Raw genomic sequence first — 17,462 nt, forward strand, 5'->3', positions numbered from 1 at the left:
TTTTACAGTTTTGTTCTATTTCAATGTGTTAGTTTGGTTCACATGACTTTCACCTTTGTATAAAAAGGTGTGCTCAAGTGCTACACCAGTACTTGAGTGCAGTATCAAGGGAGCACTACACTGCTGGAGGTTACATCCTTACAATAAGACGTTAAATCGATCTGCCCAATTTGCTGGACTTAAATGATACTTTGGAAAAGAGCAGGGATGTTTTTTTCTTTATCTTGGTTAAAATTTAACCTTCAACCAACACCTTTAAAAACATGAAATATTTTACTTTTTCTTTGTGGGAGCTTTCAGTGTACAAATTCCTGGCATGTATCAAATACTGGAATAAAACTTGAACTGAGAAGTAAAGCCACAGAAATAGAAACAGAAGTTGGACATTTGTCATCACTCAAGCCCTATTCTGTCATTTAATCAGATCGGTGCATCTCAAATGTTTTCAAAATTGTGACAATCCAAATTGTTGTTTATAAGTTGTGACCCTTCAGTGAAAATTGTGACAGGGTTGATGGAGGCCTGAGAGCAGGGCCTGGCTGTTAAAATGGGTGTGCAGCTGTTACAATTCCATTAGAGCTCCAGGGTGGCCATTGTTGTCTTGGAGCTTGTGATGCCAAAATTTGCCCCCATTTTGTGTACCCCTGAATTGCATCATGACTGTTTCATTTACATTGCAATCATTAACACTCACTAGCAGCAGTGTGTACTATCTACAAGAGGCACCGTCAAAATTTGCCTAAGATCGTTAGACAGCACCTTCCAAACTTCCAACAACTTCCATCTAGAAGGATAAGGGAAACAGATACCTGGGATTACCATCACCTACAAGTTCCTCTCCATACCACCCACTATCCTGATTTGGAAACATATCACTGTTCCTTCAGTGTCACTGAGTCAAAATCCTGGAGTTCCCTCCCTAATGGCATTATGGGTATGTACCAAATGGATTGCAGAATTCAAGAAGGATATCAGAACCGAGAAACTTTCTCAACACAAACTGTTACAACTGAAAGTCCACCAGTGGGTGATAAGTCATGAAGAGTTTGAGCTTTGAAGTTGTGGCTTTGGGTGAGAAAGCAACAGGTTATCAAGGGCAACAAGATATGGGCAATAGGTGCCAGCTTAACCAGTGTGCATGCCCATGTCCTTGGGTGAATGTATATTCTTTCTTTTGAAAAAAAAACACTTCGGAAATATTTCATTGGCTCTCAAGACCATAGACCTATTCTGATAAGTGCCTTTATTATTGAACTTATTTATTCAGCCGTGGAAAGAGCATTACACAAAATGACAGCTTTCCTTGCCAATCCCCTGACCCCTTCTGCAGTTCATCTGTATAGAGTACTGCAATAATGGGTGAGGGAGGAACTCTAGTATGGGCAAGGATGTAGAGTGCTGAGTTCACTCTTTTGAGTCACTTTTTTGCCATTTAGTTAGATTATGACTCATTTGGTATTTCAACTTCAACTTCCTTTACCCCCTTTTTGCTCCACGTTCCTTACCTAGCATGCACAACATTTTTTGGGAGGTGAATTCTGAATTTCTACAACCTAGAGTGTGTGTATGTCTAGATTTTCTAGCTTAAATTTTTATCAATTTTCAGTTGTGACATCGTCTGCCCACTCCCCTGCCCCATGAAAATCTTAATTTCTGTGTTTGTTTTTAAAACCAATTCTTTGCATTTAGACTTTATTAACAAGACCAATTTTTATCGTTCATCCCAAATTGCCCTTCAGAAGGTGGTGCTGAGCTGCCTTTTTGAACTGCTGTACTCTATATGGTGTAGATACATCCACAGTGCTGATCTGGGGTGGGGGGGAGTTCCAGGATTTTGACCCATCACAGTTGAATATAGTTCCAAGGCAGGATTATGTGCAACTTGGAGAGGAACACCAGACTACTTCAATATCTTAGTCTCAAATGGTGCTGGACATTGTGCAATTGTTAGTGAGTGAACAACCCCACTTCCGACCTTTTGGTATTGGATGAAGCAGCTGAAGATGGTTGAACCTAAGGCATTATCCTGAGGAACTTGTGCAGTGATTCCCTGGGGCTAGATGATTGGCCTCTAACGACATCTTCCATTGATAGGTATAACTCCAAACAAGTAAAGTTTTCCCTTGAATTCCCATTGACTCCAGTTTTGTTTAGGGTCTTTGTCACATTTGATCAAATGTTATTTTGATGTCAAGGGCAGTCTGTGTGATCTCATATCTCTAGAAATGGCTCACTTGTCCAGATTTTGACCAAGGCTTCAATGAGGTTGGGAGCTAAGTGGTCTGAGCGGAACCCAAACTGAACATCAGTGAGCAGATTATTGTTGTATAAAAGCTGTTTGTTAGTCAATGATCCCTTCCATTACTTTGATATTGAGCTGATGGATTGCAATTGACTGGGTTAGAATTGTTCTGTTCTTGTGGGCAGAACATATCAATGCCATGTTTCCACACTGGTAGTTAGGTACCAGTGTTGTAACTATTGAAGTAGTTTGTCACGAGGTCTGGAGCATAGTGCTACAAATGGAATGTTATCATGCCTTTGCTGTATCCAGCACCATCTGTTTTCTTCATATCAGTTATTGAATGAATCTTTTGCAATAAGACAACAAACAATAGGAAAGGTGTAGCCTATTCTGCCATTAAGCAATCTCTATCATCCAGCAAGATCGTCATTGATTCTGTCTGTGGCCTCCACTCCACTGTCCTGTCTGTCTGCTATAGCGCTTGACTCACTGGTTGATCAGGATTGTCTGCTTCAGCCTTGAATATATTCAGTGACCCAGCTTCCACCACTCTGTGGAAGAGAATTCCTACAACGACTAATCCTCCTGAGAGGAGAAATTCCTGCTTCTTTCTATCTTTAAATGGGATCTCCTTGAATTGGAAATTCTACCTCCGGTTCTGAAACATCCTTTCAGTATCTACTCGGACAAGCCTTTTCAAAATTTTGTGTCAATAAGATTTAACCCCTCATTCTTCTAATCTGTAATGAGCACAGGCCCAACCAACTCAACATTTCCAGCATTCACAATGTTTTGTTTATACATTTATATATTATATTTAAGGATATTCTCAATGTTTTGGAGCCAGAAAAGTATTTTCAGTCTTCTCATTGTTCACTATGAACAAGGGATACCTATTGATTCAGACGTTGAAGAGCAGCAGATGAATTCTCCCCTGCGTAATGTTATGGAATAATCTCCTCCCGATTAGTGTGGTACTCCCTCACTGGAATGCCAGTCTCTGGGGTGAGATTTGAACGCGTTTCGACTGAGGCAAATGTAGACTGCATTTTAAATTGAGGTTCTTGCTGTTTTGCATTTAATTTCAATTTGTTGCTCCACTAAATAGCTCCCTACAAACCTCAAAGTGTAGCCTTTTCCAAATATCCAGGCTTACCAATTTGAAATTGGAGAAGCCAGCGAGGAACAAGCATGGTTCAGGTGTTAAACTTTCAAGAGCTGGAGTGAAGACACCATAAATATTTCATAGACTTTTTAAATGAGGAAAATTTAGAACAGTTTCAAAACACTTCTCACCACCTTCTCTGTTCTACTTGGTGGAGCTGTGGCCTGTGACATTTTACATTGCTTTCTTGATATTAAAAAGTAAATCAGTCTAAGTTGTAATTAAAATGTTCCTTTTAGCAAAATTGTGAAAACAGGTTTTTTTTGGTAGCCTTGCAGATGTCTGCACAGCTGGAACAGTGCCGCAGGATTGACCATCTTCACTCTGTCCAGGCTGAAGCAAGGTCCTCTGATGTTGAGCCCGATCGCAGGATACATCATGCTTTTAGCCCGTCAGATTCGAGTTCTTCCAGTGAGAGTGAGCTGCCGTTCCCAATCCCACTGAGAGATGGCAGGAGCAAGATCTCTGCCCAGAAAGGCACTATTAAAACAGAATCCAGTGATGCCCAGATCCCAAAGAGGCAAAGGATACATGAGACTGTCTCTGTCTCCAAAGGTAACAAGTAACCTTCGGAGGAGGTTACCTTCTGTTTGTGATTCCAGTTCCCCCAGTTTTAACTGACTCAGTTTGCCTTCTGAAATATCTAATCGGATTTGTATCACATTTCAATGTAATTAGGAATGGGCAATAAATGTTGATCTTGTCATTGATGCCCACATCCGGAGAGTACTTTTGTTTTAAGTCACGGTATAATAACTGGGAGATTCTTTTGGGAATACGTAAGAGGACAGTGGTCTAGGTTTGCTGATGAGGGAGAATCTATGCTGGGACTTGTGCCCTACCTCAACACGGCCATGTAAACAGTTCCAGATTGTTTTCAGTGTTGGGAATGAAGAATTGTCAAACCAGGGCACTGTTTAATTTGGACAGGTGCAAGCTGCTCAGTAGGCTTTTTTAAAAAAGAAAATTGTAATCTCTCCATCCACTGACCATTTTGAACTCTGGATTCCAGGCCGGACAGCTGATGCAACATGTTTTTTTATCAAGTACTACAGACCGGCAGCTTTGTTGGGACCAGCAGTTGGAATTCAATAGCTGAAAGGCCACTTACCAGTTTGACTTATAGAAACATTGGCAAGGTTTACTGGCTGAAATTGATGTCATATGGTGAATCTGCTTTCTAGTTTGTTGTTATTTTTGGCACTCCTAAGTTGGAGTCTGATATTCAGTATTAGTGGTGTGTTTGAGAAAGGGAGCTGGGATGAAACTAGATTTGACACTTAATATATACCACTCCCAAACATCCTGCAAAGGTCGTATGTTTCTGGGCCAGTTGATCATGTCACAGTTAAATGTACTTCACATTTCATTTGCGATAGTGTTTCCAGTCATCACGCTGATTTCAAAAGTCTGAGCTACACTGAGAAAGCACTGCAGAGATGTGGGCTCTCTAGCCTAGAAAGGAGGTGGCTAATCTTGGATGGCTCCAGGGCATCTCTGTTCCAGGACATCAGTACTCCAAGGAGACTAGAATCGGGGAGCACAGGAGAAAATCCTGTTCAAGCAGCTATCAGGGCAAGCTTCACTCAAGTGATCCAACATTTGGAAAAGAGATTTTGGCAGGATGAGCTTTCATTGGTGGAGTCGTGTTTGTAACCAGGATTTAATTTGCAGCTGGGGCTATCTAGGTCCTCCTTCTCTGTTGCAAACTGTCACCCAATTCCTCTTCCTTGCAAATCTGAATCAGATAGTACACTATTTTGGTGTCAAATTACAGTACTTCATAAACAGTTTTTCATTGAAGGATTCTCTTTCAAATGGACTATTTATCAACCCCAAGCTAAATTGTAACAGTCTGTAGTGTTCATAATATGAAAGCATTGCATGTGCATATAGTGCTTTAATATTGCCTTTAAGAAAATTATTGTTTGCTTAGAATAGCAATTATACTGATGTAGACATTGGTGAGACAGACCAGAGAAAACTATGTGTGACTGTGAACGTAGCAGTGAGTAATGACTGGTTTTTAATGTGATTAAAGAGTGCCCGTTAATGGCATAACCTACTCAATCAGTTCTTAGGCTGCATCTACTGCAACAGCTATTTACTAACTCTGTATTTACAACAGACACTCTATATTTAGATATTCAGCAGGCTTAAAGTAGGTTATTATTTTAATTTGGAAAAAGTCTCTTCCTTGAAACAGGCAAGTCTCCTCAGTTCTGTTATGAAGTATTCAATCAAATAAATGTTTACAGATCTGCACATAGCCAGCCCATGCAGTTTCTTAGTGTTATTTAATCATCTGAGAAATATGAAATATTGCAACATGTAGTGGAAAATTTCAAATTAGTCAAACCAACCATGAAAACAAAAGAGTCAACACAAGAGATTAACATGAAGTGGAAATGCTGGATATACTAACTGAGCCAGCTTGTTTCATGATGGTACTTGCTCACTCCATCAGTCCAAATTGAATGCATGCTGGTATCACAGGTTGACTGGTTTGCACCTTTTGGAAGTTGGAGGTGGAAGGCAAATGCGAGACTCTGTGAAAACCAACAGGGCATTGTCACCGTGAATGCTGAGTGGACGCTAGGTTTGAGACCCGACACTGTCAGGATTAATTCTCATTTATATAAAAGCAGACAGGTCTTTCTTTTCCAATCCTTCCATTTGTTTCCCACTCTTGTGAATGATCCCTACCACTCCCTGCCCTTGGAGAGATTAGTGAAAGTCAGCATTCGTGAACCACCATTTTGAGAGCTACCACCATGCTTGACTGTAAGATAAGCTCCTGACTACAGGTCCATGTCACTGCTAACCCTGCCTATTTGATGGTTCCACCTTTTGTGTCTTCAGCTTCATAAGCCTGTCTACTGTAATTCTCTCAATAAACATGTCTGCTTATCTTCTCTAAAAATTCTTACCATATCTCTTAAGATCAAGATTGATAAATGTTTGTTGGCTAAAAGTGCCAGGATATATGAAACAAAGGCAAATAGTCAGATTTGAGGTAGGCTCAAGGGGTTGATTGGCTTAGTCCCATTCCCTACTGTTTCTAGAAGTTCAAGGATTTTGTTAGATGCATCCATTCTGGATATTGAAGCTGAGTTGTAAGAAGAAACTAATTATAAAAAGAACGTGAAAGAGTACAGAGGAAGAGTTGAGAAAAGAAATTTGAGTAAATAAATACCATTGTGAGATCATTGAAGGAGACCTTTATGATATTGCAGTTGGTGGAGTGCTGAACAAATGACTCCATTCCTTGTCTTCAGAGAGCTAGCAATCCATGGCAATAGAGGTTGGCTGAGGCACTGATAAATGTTCAAATATATCCTCTTCTGGAGCAATTCAGTGGATTCTGTTTTTTTTTTTCATTCCATGAATATTTTTGATGTGCCTTTAAAAGTGAGTTTGCCTTGCTAATGCTGCTGCTTTGTGTTACCAGGGTCTTGCAATGAATCAGACAGTGATGACTCAGTACCCGAACTTGAGGAGCCTGTGGTCCCTGTGCCAATAGCTGGACAGGAACAGGTTTGTGAAAAGTTTTCTGAATAGCACTGGCAGTTGACAGCTCAAGAGTCTACGATGTAATATGAGTGGAGTCTTGACTTCTAGCCTGGGTTCTCATGCTGAAGTTTAACCCTCAACCATGAAAATTGCAGCATGGATCCAGGGAGCAGCCATTTCATGCACAAATCTTTTGAGGAATTCTAAATGTGCTTATAATCATTATTGTGCAAAATCATGACAACCTACAGATATTTTGAATAGTCAACAGTGGCTGATAGAATTAGATGATTACTTGATCCTGTGGAGTCAAGTCTAGTCCAGTTTTATCCCTTTAATCTTTTGGCTGCAAAGGTTCTAATTTATGGAAGTCCCAGTAGAGATGGGTTTACAGTTCATACTTTGATTGAAGTGATCCTTATATTTGCATTAAGTTGACTTGTTCAACAGAATGATGTTTTCTGAAGATATTTTAGCAATTAAAATGCATGGAGAAAATCATAGTGAAATGATGGATGGTGTAATCTACTGTGGTATCAGGTGGCACTTGTTCAGCGGTAACTGATAGTCTGTTTGGCCTGCATCAAGGCCACTCGGCTGCTGACCACATTGTAGTCTTGGTCCAAATGTGGACAAGAGACTGAACTCTCGAGGTGAGGTGATAACAACTACTCTTAGCATGCTTGGTCAAATGCTCCCTTGTTCTTTCTGTTGATTTGTGAAGGTCTTTGTCGTGAAACTTGTCATTTTTTCAGAGCTGAGATAGGGACGATGACTTGGTGCTGCTGCATCTCCTCATTCAAAATGGCTATTTGACACACTATAACCAGCATTTACAGGCTTGTTATAGACCTTTTTTAATGTGAATTGTGATTATTTTCCATTCTGTACTGCACACTGTTTATGTTATTGCAAGCCTGACACAATGGTCTAAATGTTTGATGCCAGGTCAGGACAGTTCCTGGTTCTGTTTAGGGGGGGTGCAGAAGTGCTTGAAAGTTTGTTTTGTTTGTGTGAGGTTGGTATTAGCTGATGTTGTGCTCCCCCTTCACCATGGACTGTGATGGCAGGCTGTGGAAGAGGTTCAACTAGGTGCCTCAGCACTGAGTAAAAGAATAAATCATTAAGAATAGTTTTTCAGAACTTATACACCACCCTCCCTCACTCCCTGGGTTACATCTATGCCAACCAGTGTTAACTCATATCTCCACTCACCCCTATGGACCATCACACCCTCTGAGAACCTAGGCTCCTCTACCAATCCCCCTTTATAGCCCTTTGCAAATATAATATCAACCCATATAAAACCATTCCCCTTCACCTACTCTCCTATGCTCTTCCAACCTCCATGTCAATTCACCCTGTATCTTCTATGGCAGACCTCAAGACTGAGATTATGAATTCACTATTTAAAATAAACACTCTCTAATTGATACTAAGCGTTTCACTTGTACCTCTTTCAATTTGGTCTATTGCATTCGTTGCTCCAATGTGGTCTCCTCTATGTCGGAGAAACAAAACGCCAACTGGGTGATCACTTTGCTGAGCACCTTCGGTCTGTACGCAATCAGGTCCCGGACCTTCCCATGGCTTGCCACTTCAATACAATCCTGCTCCCATGCCCACATGTCTGCCTTGGCCTGCTGCAATGTTCCAGTGAAGCTCAACGCAAACTGGAGGAACAGCATCTCATCTTCCGACTAGGCCCGTTACAACCTGCCGGTCTCAACATTGAATTCAACAACTTCAGATGATTATCCTATCTTGACCCCTCTGTTTTCATTCTGCTCTGTAATTTTATTTCATCTACCTTTTTTTAAAAATTTTTTTTCACTGTTCTGTACCTCTTATTTCTTGTCTCTCTTTCTCTCGCTCCCCACTCTCTCATCACCTTTTTCCTCTCTTCTTTCCCCCTTTGCTACCCTTCTCCCCTGTTTTCCATTTTGCCTCTGCTTCACCCATTTCCCCTCATCCCCCACATATTTTGTCACACAGCACTGGCTTCAGCCTTGGTCATTCACAGCTCCTAATCTCTCTATGCACTGTCATTATCATCTCTTAATTGCTACCTTTGCTTCGAGAGCCATGACTCCCCTTCTCTCAGCCTAGTATAAATACCTCCCTATTTCTCCCTTTTTTTTTAGCTTTGACAAAGGGTCAGTTAGACTCGAAACGTCAGCTCTTTTCTCTCCTTACAGATGCTGCCAGACCTGTTGAGATTTTCCAGCATTTTTTCTTTTGGTTTCAGATTCCAGCATCCGCAGTAATTTGCTTTTTATCTAATCCTATTTGCTATGCTTGACTTTCTGCAACTACTTAATACTACTTGTTTTAAAGTCTTTTATACATAGTCATGCTTCTAAGACTTTATAAGCACTTGGAGCTATCAAACTATGAACTGACAAGCACCTGACTGTGTGACAATAGATTATGAAATCATTCAGGCAACACTAATCCTATATTGATAATGCTCCTGCCTATATCAACAGAGAGAATGAAAGAGCACAATGATTTTTTTAAAAAAAGTAGACTTGGGAGATTTTGATGAATTGTTGGCACCGTTTGACCGTTCCAGAGCGTTTGACCATTCTATTGATTTTGTATGCTTTTTACACACAATCAGATCTACTGTTAACAATGCCAAGGAGTGCTTGACCACTCCCAAAGACGCTCTGGGACAATTTTTGAAATGGTTATTATGCTTCTCCAAAAAGGTGATTATACCTCTCCAAAGAGGTCTGACTGATTTCGAACTTCTGCCAGGTTTGAAGTGCACAGACCACGTTTTGGACATCCGACTGGCAAAAATGTCATAGAGATGTACAGCATAGAAACAGACCTTTCGGTCCAACCTGTCCATGCCGACCAGACATCCCAACCCAATCTAGTCCCACCTGCCAGCACCTGGCCCATATCTCTCCAAACCCTTCCTATTTCATATACCCATCCAAATGCCTCTTAAATGTTACAATTGTCTCAGCCTCCACCATATCCTCTGGCAGCTAATTCCACACACGTACCACCCTCTGCGTGAAAAAGTTGCCCCTTAGGTCTCTTTTATATCTTTCCCCTCTCACCCGAAACTATGCCCTCTAGTTCTAGTCTCCCCAACCCCAGGGAAAAGACTTTGTCTATTTATCCTATCCATGCCCCTCATAATTTTGTAAACATCTATAAGGTCACCCCTCAGCCTCCGACGCTGCAGGGAAAACAGCCCCAGCCTATTCAGCCTCTTCCCATAGCTCAAATCCTCCAATCCTGGCAACATCCTTGTAAATCTTTTCTGAACCCTTTCAAGTTTCACAACATCTTTCCGATAGGAAGGAGACCAGAATTGCACGCAATATTCCAACAGTGGTCTAACCAATGTCCTGTACAGCCGCAACATGACCTCCCAACTCCTGTACTCAATACTCTGACCAATAAAGGAAGGCATACCAAACTCCTCCTTCACTATCCTATCTACCTGTGACTCCACTTTCAAGGAGCTATGAACCTGCACTCTAAGGTCTCTTTGTTCAGCAGCACTCGCTAGGACCTTACCATTAAGTGTATAAGTCCTGCTAAGACTTGCTTTCCCAAAATGCAGCACCTCTCATTTATCTGAATTAAACTCCATCTGCCACTTCTCAGCCCATTGGGCCATCTGGTCCAGATCCTGTTGTAATCTGAGGTAATCCTCTTTGCTGTCCACTACACTCCACTTTTGGTGTCATTTGCAAACTTACTAACTGTACCTCTTATGCTCGCATCCAAATCATTTATGTAAATGACAAAAAGTAGAGGGCCCAGCACCAATCCTTGTGGCACTCCACTGGTCACAGACCTCCAGTCTGAAAAACAACCCTCCACCACCACCCTCTGTCTTTTACCTTTGAGCCAGTTCTGTATCCAAATGGCTAGTTCTCCCTGTATTCGATGAGATCTAACCTTGCTAATCATTCTTCCATGGGGAACCTTGTTGAATGTCTTACTGAAGTCCATATAGATCACACCTACTGCTCTGCCCTCATCAATCTTCTTTGTTACTTCTTCAAAAAACTCAATCAAGTTTGTGAGACATGATTTCCCACGCACAAAGCCATGTTGACTATCCCTAATCAGTCCTTTCCTTTCCAAATACATGTACATCCTGTCCCTCAGGATTCCCTCCAATAACTTTCCCACCACTGAGGTCAGGCTCACTGGTCTATAGTTCCCTGGCTTGTCCTTACCACCCTTCTTAAACAGTGGCACCACGTTTGCCAACCTCCAGTATTCCGGCATCTTACCTGTGACTATCGATGATTTAACTGAGGGAAGCTGTACTTGAACATGCGTTGTTGCCTCAGCAAGTTAGATCTCTCAGAATTAATCAGCATATGAGAAAGTGATTCAGACAGTTGACTGTCTCTTTTTGGTACAGCTATCCAAATAGTTTCACTTCTCTTTTTGCCACACACCTGCAAATTTTCTCTTTTGAAGTAGTAATGCAATTTCCTATTGGAAGTTATTAGTAATTCTCCTACCACTGTTCTTTCGAATAGCACATTCCAAATCATATAGCGTATAATGAAAAGTTAAACCTCCATGTCTCCTCTTGCTATTTTGATGGTTACTGATCCTTTGACTGCTGAAACCCGTTCCTTATTTATTCTATCTAAATTCTTCATTGTCTTTCTTCTTTTTTTCCTCCTATATGTGAAATCCCGTATCCCTGTTAAAACGGTAGCGAATGATGTCCTTCCTGCATTGGCCAGAATTGGCTACATATTCTCGTTGGGGTCTGAGCAGTGATTTATAAAGGTTTGGCATAACTTCCTTGCCTTTGTGCTTGGATTATATTTATGAAGCCAAGGGACTTAACCAAAATGTATGACTTCTCAATTTGTCCTCTCTTCAAAGACTGTACATGAGTCCCCAGCTTGCTCTTAAAACCCACTTTAAAAATGTGCCACTTTATTTTGCAACCTTTAACACATAAATTGTGACAACTTGTAATAGTGCAGGAAACTGAGGGAAAATATTTTGGGATGGGTTTTCTATTCAAATAAGGTCAGGGAATCCCTCTGTGTTCCTTCAGATAAAATTTATTAATATTGTATACATGACCATTTTCTCAGTTACTTTTGGTACTAATTTTCATGCAAAATCTCGGTCACTGGATTATTCAAGTCACTGGTATGTATGTCACAATACACCTCAGAGACTCATCTGCATTGCTCTTAAAGCCCATCTCTACTGAAAGCTTCTCACATCCGCAGGCACTCCCGTTGCTGGGTTCTGTGCACAGCCTAAGCAACAACTTACTATCCCAGGTTGAGGATCAATGATGTTCAGGCTGAGGCTATTCAGGGATGTGGCCACTGACCTATACTTCCAGGCTGCCTAACCCAAGTTACCTCTGGATACATGACTTTCTGTTAGCACAAAGCTCCCTGTAACAGACAATGCAATATGCCAAAACATTGTGGCTCTTATTAATAAACTTCACATCAGCATGTTTCTCCGCCCACCCCACTCCATCCTTCTTTAACACACTTTCCTTTAAGCATCTCACCTCTCATGCCTCCTTTTTAAAATCATCTTTCTCCACTGCTCACTCCAGCCCCAGGCCAAGTCTCTCACTGCTTTCACTCTTCAGTCTCTGCACTGAATGACCTTTCATTGATGGTGATTGCAGCCTCCATCTAGAGGTGACAATGTGGTATTGTCACGGGGCTCGTAATCCACAGACTCTGGTGACCCAGGTTTGAATCCCTCTGTGACAATTCAAAACAATGTGAAATCAGCCATGATGGCCATGAAATCATTGTGGTTTAAAACCCATCTGGTTCATCTAAGGTTGTTTAGGAAGGGAAATCAGGCCTATATGTAACTCCAGACTACAGCACTTCTATCATAACAACATAGAAAAGGCCCCAGTCAAGCCATGAATGACATGTCTATGTCTATGTACTTAGTACTAATTTTCATGCAAAATCTCAGTCACAAGATTATTCAAGTCACTGGTATGTCACAATACACCACATCATTCCTGATGAAGGACTTTTGCCCGAAACGTCGATTTTACTGCTCCTCGGATACTGCCTGAACTTCTGTGCTCTTCCAGCACCACTAATCCAGAATCTGATGTCTGTCTGTGACTGCAGTGCATTATCCTTCCACATCCTCGTTGACCTCTGTGTGACCACACCATTGCCATTTAACATCTCGCCTCAATATTGTCCAGCTGGTGTGACTGTTCTCACCTTCTACATATTCCAATTTATCCTTCGTTGGACTCAGCCCAGAGTCGGAAGGCTTCTCCAAAGTCAGTGGGAGGTGGGGTTGCAGCAGTATGCCCACTTGGATCTTCTCACCTGATCACAATGGGCACTACATCTCATTTTGTTAAATTCCTGGATAGGAACAGGAATAGATCATTTAACACCTTTACTAACTTGTTCTGACATTCAGTGAGATCTTGGTTGACCTACATCTTAACTACTTCTGTCTATCTGGATAACCAAAATCTAACAATCTTTGATTTTAAAATTTGCAATTGATCGAACAACAGAGTTCTAAGATTTTTCTCACCTTTACCAAATAGAAATACTTCCTGATTTCCATCCTGAAAGGTCTTGCTCTAAATTTTAGTCATTTATCACCGCTTTGTCCATTTATTTTCCAAATATATTTTGTAATTTTATGGCTTCATCTGTACTACTTACAGCATTATCTATCCTTACCTGCTTGTTAGTGAATTCCTCTATCATTCTCAAAGTACAGCAAATAAACCAGATCCCAGCACACGTTCCAGCTGGACACACCATGTCACATCCTGCCATTTTACATGTTCTTCCATTATCCCAAATCCTCCAACACCGGGATTTTCCTGATAGTTAATAAAGTACCTAATATTTAATGGGCTTAATTTCACCTAACAGTCTCTTATACGAACTTGCCTTCTGGAAGTTTGTATAAATAACTTTGATAGATGTTCCACTGTCCACTACTTTGAAAACTACCTCCCTGACAGCCTATTCCAGCTGCCTATCACCCTCTATTTTAAACAAAACCTTGCCTCACATATCTTTAAATTCCTCTTGCACCACTTTTTTTTTTCCACCCTCCAACCTTAAACCTATGCCCCCTAGTATCTGACCTTTATATCCTGGGAAAAGACTCCTACTATCTACTCTTTCTGTGCCTCAGTTTTATGTACTTCAATCAGGTTACCCCTCAGACTCCAAGGTTCTAGTGAAAACAATCCAAGTTTGTCCAATTTCTACTTACTTCTAATATGCTTCAATCAAGGCAACATCCTGGTAAATCTCTTTTGCACTCTTCACATCCTAAAGTATGGTGACCAGAACTGTACACAATATTCCAAATGTGGCCAAATTGAGTCATGAATGTTCCTTGGTCAAGGCAGGAGTTTTACTGTAATCAAGTTATGTAGCTAACATTGAAGTTTTTGAAGGGACATTGTAGAGAGTGATGTCCTCTGTATCGTTCACATGCTTTACTTGAACAGTGTATGTTGTGTTGTGGCACTTGGAAAGTCGACTGCTTTCCATTCTGCAACGTTTTTTCTCATGATATGAGATCATTTGTTCTCTTGGGTATCTTTGCATGTTAATTACAATGCTTTTTTAAAATTTATTTTAAAATCTGTTGCTTCCAGTCACAGTTGGCCCAAGCAGTTGGGATTGGCGATGAACCTGTCAGTAAAGCCAAGCAGAGCCGTAGTGAGAAGAAGGCACGAAAGGTGAGTCAAAAGCCATGTGTAATCTCAGAGATACCTTACATATAGCTGGACTCACAAGATGTACAAGAGAAGACATTATTATCAAAATTACAGGCATGAATATGTGCTAAAACAATATGAATAGGCAATTTAGAAGTTTATACAACTGGACTAACAATGCAAAGAACTTGCACTCTTTTCATACCTACCAAGGTAAGATATCTTAAATTCCATCAAAATTCATAAATGTGCCTTGGAAAAGAGAGCCAGCTTTAAATGATCTAGTCTATATATGACTCCAGTTCCCAAATGCCTAATCCTTAATGTTGCCTAGTCCTTAGTCTAAAAAGCTAATCAGTTGTATCAAATCACAATCAGCAGTTTAACAAGAATAAACTCCTCCCTTCAAATGTCAACATTTTACACATCAAGATACAGAGATATAAACCAAGTTCAGTGCACTGGGTCATGATCTAAATCAACCTTGTAAATAAATGAATAGAGGTACAAAGTGATGCAATGTGACAAAGTGATTCAATGGCAAGCCAAATTTTCTTCTGGTCTTTATATTAATGGCTTCTGAACCTAGCCATGCATTCTCGCATCCAATATAAACCTCAATTTCTGAGGAAAGTAGTGCTTCCAGCTGATGATACTATCAATAGTAGTCTTCCACAAGGTTTTTAAAAATGTATGATAATATATTGCGGTCTCTCTTCCTTTCCTTGAACTCTCTTCTGTTTCACTCTGACTGTCTCCCGCTGTCAAACTCTTCCCCCTCCCTCACTATCTCTTTCATTTTCATACTTCTGTATGTTTCTGTCTCCCTTTTCTGTCCTTCGTTCTCTCACTATTTCTGCCTGCTATATCTCTTGTTCCTCAATGACTGTCATCTCTTGTACATCTTTCCCTCCACATGGTTTACTTTCACTCCAACTCTTTTGTTTTTTTTTCTTCTCCCCTTTTGTCACTTTCTTGACTCATTCAATCCAACACTTGCTCCTTCCTTTCTATCTATCTCCCGCAATCTCACTCTTCTCTGTCCTTCTAACTGGGTTTTTTTCTTTATCTATTGCTACCTTTTCTCCACTCCCATTCCAGGCTATGTCCAAGTTGGGGCTGCGTCAAGTACATGGCGTGACTAGGATAACAATCAGAAAGTCTAAAAACATCCTCTTTGTTATAACGAAACCAGACGTTTTTAAGAGCCCAGTATCTGACATCTACATCGTCTTTGGAGAAGCAAAGGTGAGTGAGTGTTAGAAATTATGATGAACAAATTGCTTTATTGTGCATCACTGAATATTGGCTTGTTTAAAGATTAAATAAAGCGTGAGCCTGCATGTTTATCAAAGCAGTTGTTGTAAATTTGGACAGCAGTATAGACCGAGCCTTACCCTGTGTCTAATTCTTGCTGTACCTGACCTGGGAGAGTTTGATCAGACATTGCAAAGAACAGTGTATAGGAGGAATTAGGTTGTGGCTGATCCGTATCTGTATAACTTCAGCCTGATTTTGCTTTCTATCTGTTGGGTGCCACCTATCAAGAATCTGTACTGCAAACAAGTGCTAGAGATCGCATCAGGTCAGGCAACATCCATGGATTAATTTATTTCCTAACAAGAACCTGTTGACCGTTTCAATTGACCCAGTTGCTCAAAGCATTTTGAGGTAACAAGTTCCAGGTTTCCAATGCCCTGTTTGTTTGAAAAATGTTTCTGAATTGAACTCTCGTTATAAGGTGTTGTATTTTTGTTCTGGATTTGCCTGTGAGGAAATAACTTCTCTGCATTTAGTAGTCATTTGGTGATGTGGAACCTGAATATTGCTGACAATAGAGTCAAGACGATGAAACTTCTTGTCTTGTACTTATCAGGATTGACATAAGAATGTTAACAATCACAATTTATATTACTGAAGGAAAGGGAATGATTGGTAGTCAAGATAACTCTGACTGAGGAGTTGTAATGGAATTTCCCAAATTCCTGAGTAATTAAAAAAAAAAAGTGCAAGATTTGTATATACTCAGCAGCATTATAGCGGGACCAGTCTGCTGCAGCCGAGCAGGTTTTAAGACATGAATTCTGTGGCAAGTAACTCACCATCTTTCATTCTCAGGATTTGGGCTTTGTGGGCTTGATGAGCAATTTACTGTTCATCCTCATTTCTCTTGAAGGTGCTTGTTGGGCCTCGAACCACTGCAGTCCATATCGTGTGGTTACCTGCTGTACTGTGGCGCAGGGTGGAGTTACAGGATTTTGACCTAGCAACAATAAAGGCATGGCAAGCAGTGTAGTTCTACGTCAGGCTAGTGTGTAGTTTGTAGAGTGACTTGTGGGTGCTATTCCTATATTTGTGCTGTCCTTGTTGTTTCGGATGATGGATGCCACAAGTTTGTAAGGTGCTATCTAAGGGCATTGGCATCTTAATGCAGTGCATCTTGTAGATGGTACAAATGCAGCCACTGGAGGTGGTGAAGGAGATGAGTGTTGAAGGTGGTTGATGAAGTGCAAGTCAAGTGTGTTGCTTGTATCTGGATAGCATCAAGATGCTTGTGTTATTACAGCTGCATTCACCTAAGAATAGGAAATATTCCACCACACCTTTACCTTGTAGATGATGGACTGGCTTTGGCAGGTCTAGGGGTAAGTTTTCCTATTCTCTCTCCCCTGCTGTTGGTAGCTACAGTATTTACGTAGTTAATCCAGTTCAGTTTCTGGTCACTGATGATCCCCAGAACGTTGTTAGTTGGGGATTCACTGATTGCAATACTGTTAAATATTGAGGGGTGATGGTTAGGTTCTCACCTGTTGGCGATGGTAATTGCC

At 40.8% G+C, this 17,462-nt stretch overlaps 1 protein-coding gene across 2 annotated transcripts in view; it reads left to right on the forward strand.

Annotated features, from left to right (window-relative positions):
- Positions 1 to 17,462, forward strand: part of LOC122548950 (uncharacterized) — a 62,846-nt gene that overhangs the window by 37,251 nt on the left and 8,133 nt on the right. For both annotated transcript variants that reach the window (XM_043687960.2, XM_087986598.1), the window contains 4 exons: positions 3,681 to 3,965; positions 6,862 to 6,947; positions 14,572 to 14,655; positions 15,736 to 15,882. In XM_043687960.2, coding sequence (XP_043543895.2) covers positions 3,681 to 3,965; positions 6,862 to 6,947; positions 14,572 to 14,655; positions 15,736 to 15,882 — 602 coding nt within the window. The remainder of the gene's footprint in view (positions 1 to 3,680; positions 3,966 to 6,861; positions 6,948 to 14,571; positions 14,656 to 15,735; positions 15,883 to 17,462) is intronic.

Source organism: Chiloscyllium plagiosum, unplaced genomic scaffold, assembly GCF_037043375.1.
Source record: "Chiloscyllium plagiosum isolate Xiang-an unplaced genomic scaffold, Cpla_swu_hap1 HiC_scaffold_4, whole genome shotgun sequence".
NCBI lineage: Eukaryota > Metazoa > Chordata > Chondrichthyes > Orectolobiformes > Hemiscylliidae > Chiloscyllium > Chiloscyllium plagiosum.